This window comes from Glandiceps talaboti, chromosome 3 (assembly GCF_964340395.1).
Source record: "Glandiceps talaboti chromosome 3, keGlaTala1.1, whole genome shotgun sequence".
Lineage (NCBI taxonomy): Eukaryota > Metazoa > Hemichordata > Enteropneusta > Spengelidae > Glandiceps > Glandiceps talaboti.
This window is the reverse complement of record NC_135551.1, coordinates 2,834,057-2,847,922: the sequence shown is the minus strand read 5'-3', so window position 1 is coordinate 2,847,922 and position 13,866 is coordinate 2,834,057. Positions and strand designations below refer to the sequence as shown.

Below are 13,866 nucleotides of genomic sequence, written 5' to 3'. Positions count from 1 at the left end.
ACTTGTACAGTACTGATGAAGGTAAACTAGTGTCATTTCAATGTTATAGTCAATGACTTGTACAATACTGATGAAGGTAAACTAGTGTCATTTCAATGTTATAGTCAATTTCTTGTACAGTACTGATGAAGGTAAACTAGTGTCATTTCAATGTTATAGTCAATGACTTGTAGAGTATTGATGAAGGTAAACTAGTGTCATTTCAATGTTATAGTCAATGACTTAATGTACAATACTGATGAAGGTAAACTAGTGTCATTTCAATGTTATAGTCAATGACTTAATGTACAATACTGATGAAGGTAAACTAGTGTCATTTCAATGTTATAGTCAATGACTTGTACAGTACTGATGAAGGTAAACTAGTGTCATTTCAATGTTATAGTCAATGACTTAATGTACAATACTGATGAAGGTAAACTAGTATCATTTCAATGTTATAGTCAATGACTTAATGTACAATACTGATGAAGGTAAACTAGTGTCATTTCAATGTTATAGTCAATGACTTGTACAGTACTGATGAAGGTAAACTAGTGTCATTTCAATGTTATAGTCAATGACTTGTACAGTACTGATGAAGGTAAACTAGTGTCATTTCAATGTTATAGTCAATGACTTGTACAGTACTGATGAAGGTAAACTAGTGTCATTTCAATGTTATAGTCAATGACTTGTACAGTACTGATGAAGGTAAACTAGTGTCATTTCAATGTTATAGTCAATGACTTGTACAATACTGATGAAGGTAAACTAGTGTCATTTCAATGTTATAGTCAATTACTTGTACAGTACTGATGAAGGTAAACTAGTGTCATTTCAATGTTATAGTCAATGACTTGTAGAGTATTGATGAAGGTAAACTAGTGTCATTTCAATGTTATAGTCAATGACTTAATGTACAATACTGATGAAGGTAAACTAGTGTCATTTCAATGTTATAGTCAATGACTTAATGTACAATACTGATGAAGGTAAACTAGTGTCATTTCAATGTTATAGTCAATGACTTGTACAGTACTGATGAAGGTAAACTAGTGTCATTTCAATGTTATAGTCAATGACTTAATGTACAATACTGATGAAGGTAAACTAGTATCATTTCAATGTTATAGTCAATGACTTAATGTACAATACTGATGAAGGTAAACTAGTGTCATTTCAATGTTATAGTCAATGACTTAATGTACAATACTGATGAAGGTAAACTAGTGTCATTTCAATGTTATAGTCAATGACTTGTACAGTACTGATGAAGGTAAACTAGTGTCATTTCAATGTTATAGTCAATGACTTGTACAGTAGTGATGAAGGTAAACTAGTGTCATTTCAATGTTACATTCCATGTCTTGTACAATACTGATGAAGGTAAACTAGTGTCATTTCAATGTTATAGTCAATGACTTGTAGAGTACTGATGAAGGTAAACTAGTGTCATTTCAATGTTACAGTCCATGTCTTGTACAGTACTGATGAAGGTAAACTAGTGTCATTTCAATGTTATAGTCAATGACTTGTACAGTACTGATGAAGGTAAACTAGTGTCATTTCAATGTTATAGTCAATGACTTGTACAGTACTGATGAAGGTAAACTAGTGTCATTTCAATGTTATAGTCCATGACTTGTAGAGTACTGATGAAGGTAAACTAGTGTCATTTCAATGTTATAGTCAATGACTTGTAGAGTATTGATGAAGGTAAACTAGTGTCATTTCAATGTTATAGTCAATGACTTAATGTACAATACTGATGAAGGTAAACTAGTGTCATTTCAATGTTATAGTCAATGACTTGTACAATACTGATGAAGGTAAACTAGTGTCATTTCAGTGTTATAGTCAATGACTTGTATAGTACTGATGAAGGTAAACTAGTGTCATTTCAATGTTATAGTCAATGACTTGTACAGTACTGATGAAGGTAAACTAGTGTCATTTCAATGTTATAGTCAATGACTTAATGTACAATACTGATGAAGGTAAACTAGTGTTATTTCAATGTTATAGTCAATGACTTGTACAGTACTGATGAAGGTAAACTAGTGTTATTTCAATGTTATAGTCAATGACTTGTACAGTACTGATGAAGGTAAACTAGTGTTATTTCAATGTTATAGTCAATGACTTGTACAGTACTGATGAAGGTAAACTAGTGTTATTTCAATGTTATAGTCAATGACTTAATGTACAATACTGATGAAGGTAAACTAGTGTCATTTCAATGTTATAGTCAATGACTTGTACAGTACTGATGAAGGTAAACTAGTGTCATTTCAATGTTATAGTCAATGACTTGTACAGTACTGATGAAGGTAAACTAGTGTTATTTCAATGTTATAGTCAATGACTTGTACAGTACTGATGAAGGTAAACTAGTGTCATTTCAATGTTATAGTCAATGACTTGTACAGTACTGATGAAGGTAAACTAGTGTCATTTCAATGTTATAGTCAATGACTTGTACAGTACTGATGAAGGTAAACTAGTGTCATTTCAATGTTATAGTCAATGACTTGTACAGTACTGATGAAGGTAAACTAGTGTTATTTCAATGTTATAGTCAATGACTTGTACAGTACTGATGAAGGTAAACTAGTGTCATTTCAATGTTATAGTCAATGACTTGTACAGTACTGATGAAGGTAAACTAGTGTCATTTCAATGTTATAGTCAATGACTTGTACAGTACTGATGAAGGTAAACTAGTGTCATTTCAATGTTATAGTCAATGACTTGTACAGTACTGATGAAGGTAAACTAGTGTTATTTCAATGTTATAGTCAATGACTTGTACAGTACTGATGAAGGTAAACTAGTGTCATTTCAATGTTTTACTATAGTCTTCATTGCTCAGCTGACACACCATCACTTACTATAGTCTTCATTGCTCAGCTGACACACCATCACTTACTATAGTCTTCATTGCTCAGCTGACATACCATCACTTACTATAGTCTATTTTGTTCATATTGTGCTTCCAAAGATGATGACAAGGATAAAGTAGATGGCTTGATTGATCATCCATTGTTGAATAAGACAGAGAAGACTACTATCTATTGGGTGTCTTACCTTGACGGCTTACAAAGAGTCTTATTATTTACACAAGATAAGACCATCTCAGTCTTGGCAAAACAGGTAATACTCTCATATTCCAGTATTTGTACACAATTATATTTTATTTCCGGTAACCCATGAATTGATTGACTACAGCCTTGATCTTCACGACATTAACTGAATGACAGCCATACTTTTGTAAAAATTCACTGTTTACAGCTTAACTGACACACTGTAATGCAGAGAGAGAGACTGTGTTCAAGTCCTCTACTCCACTGTAATGCAGAGAGACTGTGTTCAAGTCCTCGACTCCACTGTAATGCACAGAGAGTATTCAAGTCCTCTACTCCAGTATAATGCAGAGAGAGACTGTGTTCAAGTCCTCTACTGCCGTATAATGCAGAGACTGTGTTCAAGTCCTCTACTGCAGTGTTAAAAGGTGATACAATTAAAGCAAAGGACATACACACCTACGATGTACATTACATCGCTGCCTTTGTCACTTCTTACTGAATGGTAGCTTTGTTTAATCAGATATGACCTTTTTGTTAGTATCTTTATATTTGACCCAGGCCTTTACTTTCTGACTTTACTGGTCATTATTTAGGTACAAGTAATGACGATTACTTTGTTTTATTTGTTGTAGGCTAACATAGCAGAGCAAGCCAACATGGAATTGTTCATGTCATTACAAGGTATTGGAGTGTCTATCATTAACAGCATGTATGAAGAGGTTGCCTATGCAGCCATTACTTCAGCTCCACCTAAGTGGGAAGTAGAAACAAAGACAGACAAATGGAAAATCCTCAATTTACAATTGTCAGGTGTGGTAGAAGACAAATGGAGAAATGATGAAGATAGATTGGTTGTGGAAGGTGCTGTAGAGGTAAGTATATCTATTATATCAAGTAATAATAAGTCAAGTTACATCAGGTCAGATCAAATTATGTCAGGTCAGGTCAAGTTACATCAGGTCAGGTCAAATTATGTTAGGTCAGGTCAAAAGTCAATTATGCAAATTTCTTAATAAAATTAAAAGCTATATCAGCATGCTTATAGAACACATGTTCTGTATTATATATGTATGTGTCTAGTTGTAATCTGTTATAGTCACTGGAACTAAAGAAAACTAGTTACAATCTGATGTAGTCAAATGTCCTACCTCATAAACATCAATAGTCAGGACAAACATGACATACAGAATACTCAGCAGGGACTTTATTATCTATGGATATTCATCCCTTTAATAATCAACTGAAGTATACTGATATGTAAGGAGGTTGATTTGTCATCTTTATATTTCGTATAATCTCTAGGCTGATTTCAAAAATATGACAATGACCAAACCATTTGTTGGCAAGTTAAGGAGAACCCACAACCCAGCTGTTTGGTTGCAGTATAGACAGTCTATTCACCATTCCAGTATACATGCCAAAATACAGAGAATACAGGTGAGTAGATGTGGTCTATAATCTGGCTGTACAGTACATAGTATAGCCAGTCTATTCACCATTCCAGTATACATGCCAAAATACAGAGAATACAGGTGAGTAGATATGGTCTATAATCTGGCTGTACAGTAGATAGTATGGACAGTCTATTCATCATTCCAGTATACACGCCAAAATACAGAGAATACAGGTGAGTAGATATGGTCTATAATCTGGCTGTACAGTAGATAGTATGGACAGTCTATTCATCATTCCAGTATACATGCCAAAATATAGAGAATACAGGTGAGTAGATATGGTCTATAATCTGGCTGTACAGTACATAGTATAGACAGTCTATTCACCATTCCAGTATACATGCCAAAATACAGAGAATACAGGTGAGTAGATATGGTCTATAATCTGGTTGTACAGTAGATAGTATGGACAGTCTATTCACCATTCCAGTATACATGCCAAAATACAGAGAATACAGGTGAGTAGATATGGTCTATAATCTGGCTGTACAGTAGATAGTATAGACAGTCTATTCACCATTCCAGTATACATGCCAAAATACAGAGAATACAGGTGAGTAGATATGGTCTATAATCTGGCTGTACAGTAGATAGTATGGACAGTCTATTCACCATTCCAGTATACATGCCAAAATACAGAGAATACAGGTGAGTAGATATGGTCTATAATCTGGCTGTACAGTACATAGTATGGACAGTCTATTCACCATTCCAGTATACATGCCAAAATATAGAGAATACAGGTGAGTAGATATGGTCTATAATCTGGCTGTACAGTAGATAGTATGGACAGTCTATTCACCATTCCAGTATACATGCCAAAATACAGAGAATACAGGCGAGTAGATATGGTCTATAATCTGGCTGTACAGTAGATAGTATGGACGGTCTATTCACCATTCCAGTATACATGCCAAAATACAGAGAATACAGGTGAGTAGATATGGTCTATAATCTGGCTGTACAGTAGATAGTATGGACAGTCTATTCATCATTCCAGTATACACGCCAAAATACAGAGAATACAGGTGAGTAGATATGGTCTATAATCTGGCTGTACAGTACATAGTATAGACAGTCTATTCACCATTCCAGTATACATGCCAAAATATAGAGAATACAGGTGAGTAGATATGGTCTATAATCTGGCTGTACAGTAGATAGTATAGACAGTCTATTCACCATTCCAGTATACATGCCAAAATACAGAGAATACAGGCGAGTAGATATGGTCTATAATCTGGCTGTACAGTAGATAGTATGGACAGTCTATTCACCATTCCAGTATACATGCCAAAATACAGAGAATACAGGTGAGTAGATATGGTCTATAATCTGGCTGTACAGTAGATAGTATGGACAGTCTATTCATCATTCCAGTATACATGCCAAAATATAGAGAATACAGGTGAGTAGATATGGTCTATAATCTGGCTGTACAGTAGATAGTATGGACAGTCTATTCATCATTCCAGTATACATGCCAAAATACAAAGAAAACAGGTGAGTAGATATGGTCTATAATCTGGCTGTACAGTAGATAGTATGGACAGTCTATTCACCATTCCAGTATACATGCCAAAATATAGAGAATACAGGTGAGTAGATATGGTCTATAATCTGGCTGTACAGTAGATAGTATGGACAGTCTATTCACCATTCCAGTATACATGCCAAAATATAGAGAATACAGGTGAGTAGATATGGTCTATAATCTGGCTGTACAGTAGATAGTATGGACAGTCTATTCACCATTCCAGTATACATGCCAAAATACAGAGAATACAGGTGAGTAGATATGGTCTATAATCTGGCTGTACAGTAGATAGTATAGACAGTCTATTCACCATTCCAGTATACATGCCAAAATACAGAGAATACAGGTGAGTAGATATGGTCTATAATCTGGCTGTACAGTAGATAGTATGGACAGTCTATTCACCATTCCAGTATACATGCCAAAATACAGAGAATACAGGTGAGTAGATATGGTCTATAATCTGGCTGTACAGTAGATAGTATAGACAGTCTATTCACCATTCCAGTATACATGCCAAAATACAGAGAATACAGGTGAGTAGATATGGTCTATAATCTGGCTGTACAGTAGATAGTATGGACAGTCTATTCACCATTCCAGTATACATGCCAAAATATAGAGAATACAGGTGAGTAGATATGGTCTATAATCTGGCTGTACAGTAGATAGTATGGACAGTCTATTCACCATTCCAGTATACATGCCAAAATATAGAGAATACAGGTGAGTAGATATGGTCTATAATCTGGCTGTACAGTAGATAGTATGGACAGTCTATTCATCATTCCAGTATACACGCCAAAATACAGAGAATACAGGTGAGTAGATATGGTCTATAATCTGGCTGTACAGTACATAGTATAGACAGTCTATTCACCATTCCAGTATACATGCCAAAATATAGAGAATACAGGTGAGTAGATATGGTCTATAATCTGGCTGTACAGTAGATAGTATAGACAGTCTATTCACCATTCCAGTATACATGCCAAAATACAGAGAATACAGGCGAGTAGATATGGTCTATAATCTGGCTGTACAGTAGATAGTATGGACAGTCTATTCACCATTCCAGTATACATGCCAAAATACAGAGAATACAGGTGAGTAGATATGGTCTATAATCTGGCTGTACAGTAGATAGTATGGACAGTCTATTCATCATTCCAGTATACATGCCAAAATATAGAGAATACAGGTGAGTAGATATGGTCTATAATCTGGCTGTACAGTAGATAGTATGGACAGTCTATTCATCATTCCAGTATACATGCCAAAATACAGAGAAAACAGGTGAGTAGATATGGTCTATAATCTGGCTGTACAGTAGATAGTATGGACAGTCTATTCACCATTCCAGTATACATGCCAAAATACAGAGAATACAGGTGAGTAGATATGGTCTATAATCTGGCTGTACAGTACATAGTATGGACAGTCTATTCACCATTCCAGTATATATGCCAAAATATAGAGAATACAGGTGAGTAGATATGGTCTATAATCTGGCTGTACAGTAGATAGTATGGACAGTCTATTCACCATTCCAGTATACATGCCAAAATATAGAGAATACAGGTGAGTAGATATGGTCTATAATCTGGCTGTACAGTAGATAGTATGGACAGTCTATTCATCATTCCAGTATACATGCCAAAATATAGAGAATACAGGTGAGTAGATATGGTCTATAATCTGGCTGTACAGTAGATAGTATGGACAGTCTATTCATCATTCCAGTATACATGCCAAAATATAGAGAATACAGGTGAGTAGATATGGTCTATAATCTGGCTGTACAGTACATAGTATAGACAGTCTATTCACCATTCCAGTATACATGCCAAAATATAGAGAATACAGGTGAGTAGATATGGTCTATAATCTGGCTGTACAGTACATAGTATAGACAGTCTATTCACCATTCCAGTATACATGCCAAAATGTAGAGAATACAGGTGAGTAGATGTGGTCTATAATCTGGCTGTACACTAGATAGTATGGACAGTCTATTCATCATTCCAGTATACATGCCAAAATACAGAGAAAACAGGTGAGTAGATGTGGTCTATAATCTGGCTGTACACTAGATAGTATGGACAGTCTATTCATCATTCCAGTATACATGCCAAAATACAAGATATGTTTAGTCCACAAACAAGGAATTTGAGATTAGGCCTGTATGTATGTTGATAAAATCTACTCGATGCATGTGATAATTATTGAATATGTTATACTAGAGAAAAGTGTAACTTTGTTATACTGTTATACATTACTTTCTAGATTGATAATCAACTACCCGATGCCTTCTTTACAACTGTCTTATATCCAGCACCAATACCAAAACATGTCATCAGGAAAGCTGGTAACAAACCATTACTAGAGCTTTCAGTTCTAAGGAGACAAGTGCCTGAAAGTAACGTAGACACATTCAGGTAACAAACCATTACTAGAGATTTCAGTTCTTAGTGTCTGAAAGTAACGTAGACACATTCAGGTAAAAAACCATTACTAGAGATTTCAGTTCTTAGTGTCTGAAAATGCAGACAAGTGTTAATGACTTTGTAATAATTCATTTCTCTGACATGCAATATCCAGTATTCATTTCAAACCAGGCACAAAGATGAGATATCACAGTCATGAACATGACTTTAAGACAAATGCAAATTTGACCGAATAGCAGCTATATTTGGTAACCTTGAGTGCTTCAGAATAGTTTTGAAAATCAGACATCATACTTATTTTTAAATATTTTTACAGTACAATCAATTAGTTGATAGTCTACTACCACTAATCCTCTTTTCCTAGAATTATGTAATCATTTATCATAAATACACTGTATCTTATATATTTGTATTGCAGGGACTAAATTAATTATTACAATTTCAAAGTCCATCTCAGGCAGATTCTTCTGCAATATTTCAATGAAATTACAATGTGACTCATTTTAACCTGGACTGTAATTACCAGGTATTTCAAGGTTCTTACCTTCACTGTAATTACCAGGTATTTCAAGGTTCTTACCTTCACTGTAATTACCAGATATTTCAAGGTTCTTACCTTCACTGTAATTGCCAGGTATTTCAAGGTTCTTCTCCAACAAACCAACATCAGGATAGACAAGGGATTCCTCCTATCTCTCATTGACGTCTTCACTACTCTCCAAGAACCACCAGAAGAGGTAAGCATTAATCACCAAGTATTGACAGGTGTCTGCCATTTCAGAGATTGAGAGGCTAAATTAGATGTTAATTTACTTAGTAAGAGATATTTGTGAAGATGATTTACATTTTAATGATAAGTTTGTTGGACTAAGCTTCTGTGGTGTAAATTAAAAGATCCTGTCCAGTAGAAAGTACCACCTGACAACACTTTCACAATTGTACATACTCATTAAGTCTAATTAGCCCCCAACAGTCACTGCCTTTTCAAAATAAATACCACAGATGCTTAGCCTAATTGTTGTGTGTGTTGTGCACATATAGAACATTTATTTAATGGAATGGTCTTTAGTAACTGTTGGTCTTTCAATTCACAGCCAGCATGAGTTATATATATGTCGTGTTGGGGTCTATGTCTTCAAATACAGTCTTGTTTAAATAATTGGCATCTTTGATTTCAGTTATCCTGCAAATACATGATTGTATACTCTGAATATGCTTGTCTCAACTCACTGTATTATGCTTTGCTAAATCACATTTAGTTGCTTTACTATACGTATATTTTTTTTGCAGCAGTACAATGTATATGTTAACTGTTGTAGTGTGTTGTTCTGTGCTTCAAATCACCAGTAGCCTGGTTACAGGTTATTTGCTTTGAATTAGCAGTCCATGAAATCAAATGTTGGTGTAAAAGACATTATAGCAAACAATGCAGGGACTGTGGTGACATTATAATGTGGTTACAAATGTAAACAATTAACTAGGAGCTACTGAGTTCAGTTCTTCTTATGACATGGCTGTAACTGCTATCCATGCGTGCATTGTTTTACACCTCATGCACAGAGAAATACACTTTTGTTGTACAGTGTCTGTGAATAACACATTTAACTGCACTTTTTATAAGCTCTGCTGTTAGCAACAGCTGAGCAGATTCTCAGTCATCTATTGTCTGTCATCCATCAACTTTTTGTATTTTCGTCTTTCATCTATATTTCTTGAGGCATGTCATAAAAAATGAGTATGGCACACAGTGTAATCACTTTTATGTATTTAAAAGCTTAATATATGTGTTTATGTGTGTTTAACCTTGAGTGTGCATATTGTAACTTTACATTTTATAAACAGCTCCAAGATGAGGGGAGACAAGTGACAGGGGAGGTGAGATATTCACAGTACTAATAGTAATACTGATCATCTCTTTATTTATACTGTGCTAGCTTTCATTAAGGTGGCTAGTAGCTATGCCAGTAGATTGGATAAAATCATTATTAAAGGTGAAGGGTGATGCTTTGGCATTTCAACTTGGTGCAAACCACCTTAACTTTAACCTCTTCATTACCAAGCATAAAGATATTCAAATTACAGATTGAACATTTGGAAGTATTCTTACTTTACAAAGATTACAGTTAATAATTAAGGTATACCAACAAAGGAATGCTTTAGGTTGGCCACTGGGAGTGTTGTTCAGTAGCCACTTGTAGACCACAGTATTCTCATACTGTGAGACATCATTTCCCACTGTGTCTCACAGTTTATTAGGCCAACGACATTCTCAGCCTATCCAAATATTTCTGATAATTTCATTTTCAAAGAAGAGATTTAAGAACTCAACAAGTTGTGAACACATTTTTAGCACAACTGAACTACGGTTCAGTAGTGCTATAGAGATTGCCCAGCATCTGTCTGTCTGTGTGTGTGTGTGTGTGTGTGTGTGTGTGTGTGTGTGTGTGTGTGTGTGTGTGTGTGGATGTGTGTGGGTGGGTGTGTGTGTGTGTGTGTGTGTGTGTGTGTGTGTGTGTGTGTGTGTTTAAACAACTTAAAGTCAAAAATCGCTGAACCAATTGCCATGATATTTGGTAGGTCCATTACCTTGGGTGTCTAGTTGGGAAATTGTTCAAATCAAAATGATCTTACCATCGGTTTGTGATTTGGGTCAAAAAATGTGATTTTTGGTCAAAAACTTAAACTCAAAAACTACTGGACAGATTGTGCTGAAAATTGGGTGAAACATTCTTCAGGGTGGTTTTAGTAAGAATTGTTCATGATACGATGGTCCCATCAGTAATATGCAAATTAGGGCTAAAAGTGTGTCTTTTTGGTAAAAAATCTATAATTCCAAAACCACTGAGCAGATTGGGCTGAAATTTAATGGGGATGCATCTGGGGATGTGTGGACAAAGAAATATTAAGCATACAATGATTCCATGAGTGATATGCAAATTAGGTGTAAAAATGTTCATTTTGGGTCTAAAACTTATCTCAAAAAGTACTTGGTCAGTGAGTCTGAAACTTGGTGAGATGTTTCTGAAAGTGTTATTCTGCAGATTTTCTTCAAAATATGTTGACAAAATCGGCCCTAGCAACCATGACCACGCCCTTAGCAACAGCCAACCGGTGGTGTATTTCACAAAGAGAACCGGGAATCTTAGACAATTGAATAAACATTCAAAAAATGTATGTAAATTTGCCTAGCAACAAGACCATGCCCATAGCAACAGCCAAATCATGTATATAGCAAAGATAACAGGAACAGAAAGACAAATGAATAAACATTTTTTAGATGTATGCAAATATGCCTAGCAACAAGACCACGCCCATAGCAACAGCCAAATGATCACATATATTGCGAAGATGACAAAGTGGATTAATAGACAATTGAATAAACATTCAAAAAATGTATGTAAATTTACCTAGCAACAAGACCACGCTCATAGCAACAGCAAAATAATCATGAATATTGCAAAGATAACAGGAATGGAAAGACAAATGAATAAAAATTCAAAAAAATATGCAAATTTGCCTAGCAACAAGACCACACCCATAGCAACAACCAAATAATCACGTATATTGCAAAGATAACAACAGGAATTGAAAGATAAATGAATAAACATTCAAAAATGTATGCAAATATATCTAACAACATGACCATGCCCATAGCAACAGCCAAATGATTGCGTATATCACAAAGATAGCAACATGGTTGGCTAGGTAACTGGATAGTCATTCAGCAAATGAACACCTATTGTTAGCATAGACTAGCATATGGATAAACATTTTTAAAAACTGTACAGTTGTGCTACAATGCCATTGGCAATATTTTTTTCATTTACTGCCATGTCATTGTTGTTGTTCACAACCAAAGATTTTTGTCCATAGTTTCCCATTGTGCAACACTCTTTCAAAAATAGTTGCAAAGTGGGTACTTTGAGTATGATATAGTTCTAGTGAAATATATCATAACAAGTAAAAAGTATGAGCAAGTTTGGTATTGGAAAGTTAAACAAACCTGTTCAATGGCAAAAATATAGCTGATATATTTGGCAAAATTTTTACCTTCCATGAAGGAAAGTTATAGTATGGAGATATCTCTCTCTGTCTGTCTGTCTGTCTGTCTGTCTGTCTGCCTGTCTCTGTCTGTATCTGGCCATATCTTTCCTCTCAATTCAAAACAAAATTTGGTACACATATTCTTTAGGGTAATAGGAAGAAGTGGTTAGGGTTTGGTAACCATCCTATTAATATTAATGAGCTATTTACATAAATAACTATTTTCAATAATTAGGCATTATCTTCATAGTGCATGACTGTCAAATTTAATGTAAGTTGTAAATATGTTGATGTTAACAGGGTGCATCTGTCTTATCTTGATGTAGCAGTTAATCCTAATGAGTAATTTGCATAATTAATGATTTTAGGTAATTAGCTATATCTTGCCAATACAGACTTTAACTTCCATGTTATTTGGTACATACTTCAAACATAACAAAACACCTTTCCCTCTAAAGCTTATTTACATAGCTCTAAGTTTTAATATGTCATTTGCATAATTAATGATTTCAGTAATTAGACTACCGGTATCTCTTAAGAATACAAACTTTAAATTTCATATAATTTGATATGTCAATTGATGACAACAAGTGCAAGTGTATGATATAGTTTATAATTGTAGTTAGTCATTTGCATAATTACTAATTACTAGGTTATATCTTAAGAATGTAAACTTCAAATTGCATATAATCTGGTACATAAATTGATGATAATAAAGCACATGAGTTTGATATTTGCTGATGTGGTTTATAATTGTAATCAGTCATTTGCATAATGAATGGTTTTTATTAATTAGACTAAAGAATGCCAGCTTACAATTTTATAATTTGGTACATACCTTGATAATAACAAAGTGCATGTGTCCTATAAGGCTTGTTGATATAGCTATCTTAATGACTCATTTGCATAAAAATAATGATTTTCAGTAATTAGACAATATTTTAAGTAATGCAGATTTCAACTTCCACATTATTTGGTACATACATAACAAAGCTTACATGTCACATAAAGCTTGTTTACATAATTATTAGTTTTAATGTGTCATTTGCCTAATTAATTATTTTAATTTATGAATAAACTCATTAAAATGCCGTAGAGGAACTTGGCATAACAAGGGTATAATATGGTTGAACAAAATTTCTTGTAATGTATTGACTTGTGTCTGAGCATCATATTAATGATATTCTTTTCTTTCAGGCTAGATGCTACTCTGCCTCACTATGCATTACATTGGTTTTAATCAGTAATGAAGTATTGTTACATACACATGTACAGATACGACAATTCAATAGAACAACTTCTAGTAAAAAAAAAGA

General features: G+C 34.4%; 1 protein-coding gene across 1 annotated transcript in view; it reads left to right on the top strand.

The window, feature by feature from the left end:
* Nucleotides 1-13,866, top strand: part of LOC144432913 (intermembrane lipid transfer protein VPS13A-like) — a 164,026-nt gene that overhangs the window by 126,828 nt on the left and 23,332 nt on the right. Inside the window, exons 63-68 of the mRNA XM_078121213.1 lie at nucleotides 2,984-3,135; nucleotides 3,701-3,940; nucleotides 4,371-4,505; nucleotides 8,346-8,497; nucleotides 9,141-9,243; nucleotides 10,349-10,381. Coding sequence (XP_077977339.1) covers nucleotides 2,984-3,135; nucleotides 3,701-3,940; nucleotides 4,371-4,505; nucleotides 8,346-8,497; nucleotides 9,141-9,243; nucleotides 10,349-10,381 — 815 coding nt within the window. The remainder of the gene's footprint in view (nucleotides 1-2,983; nucleotides 3,136-3,700; nucleotides 3,941-4,370; nucleotides 4,506-8,345; nucleotides 8,498-9,140; nucleotides 9,244-10,348; nucleotides 10,382-13,866) is intronic.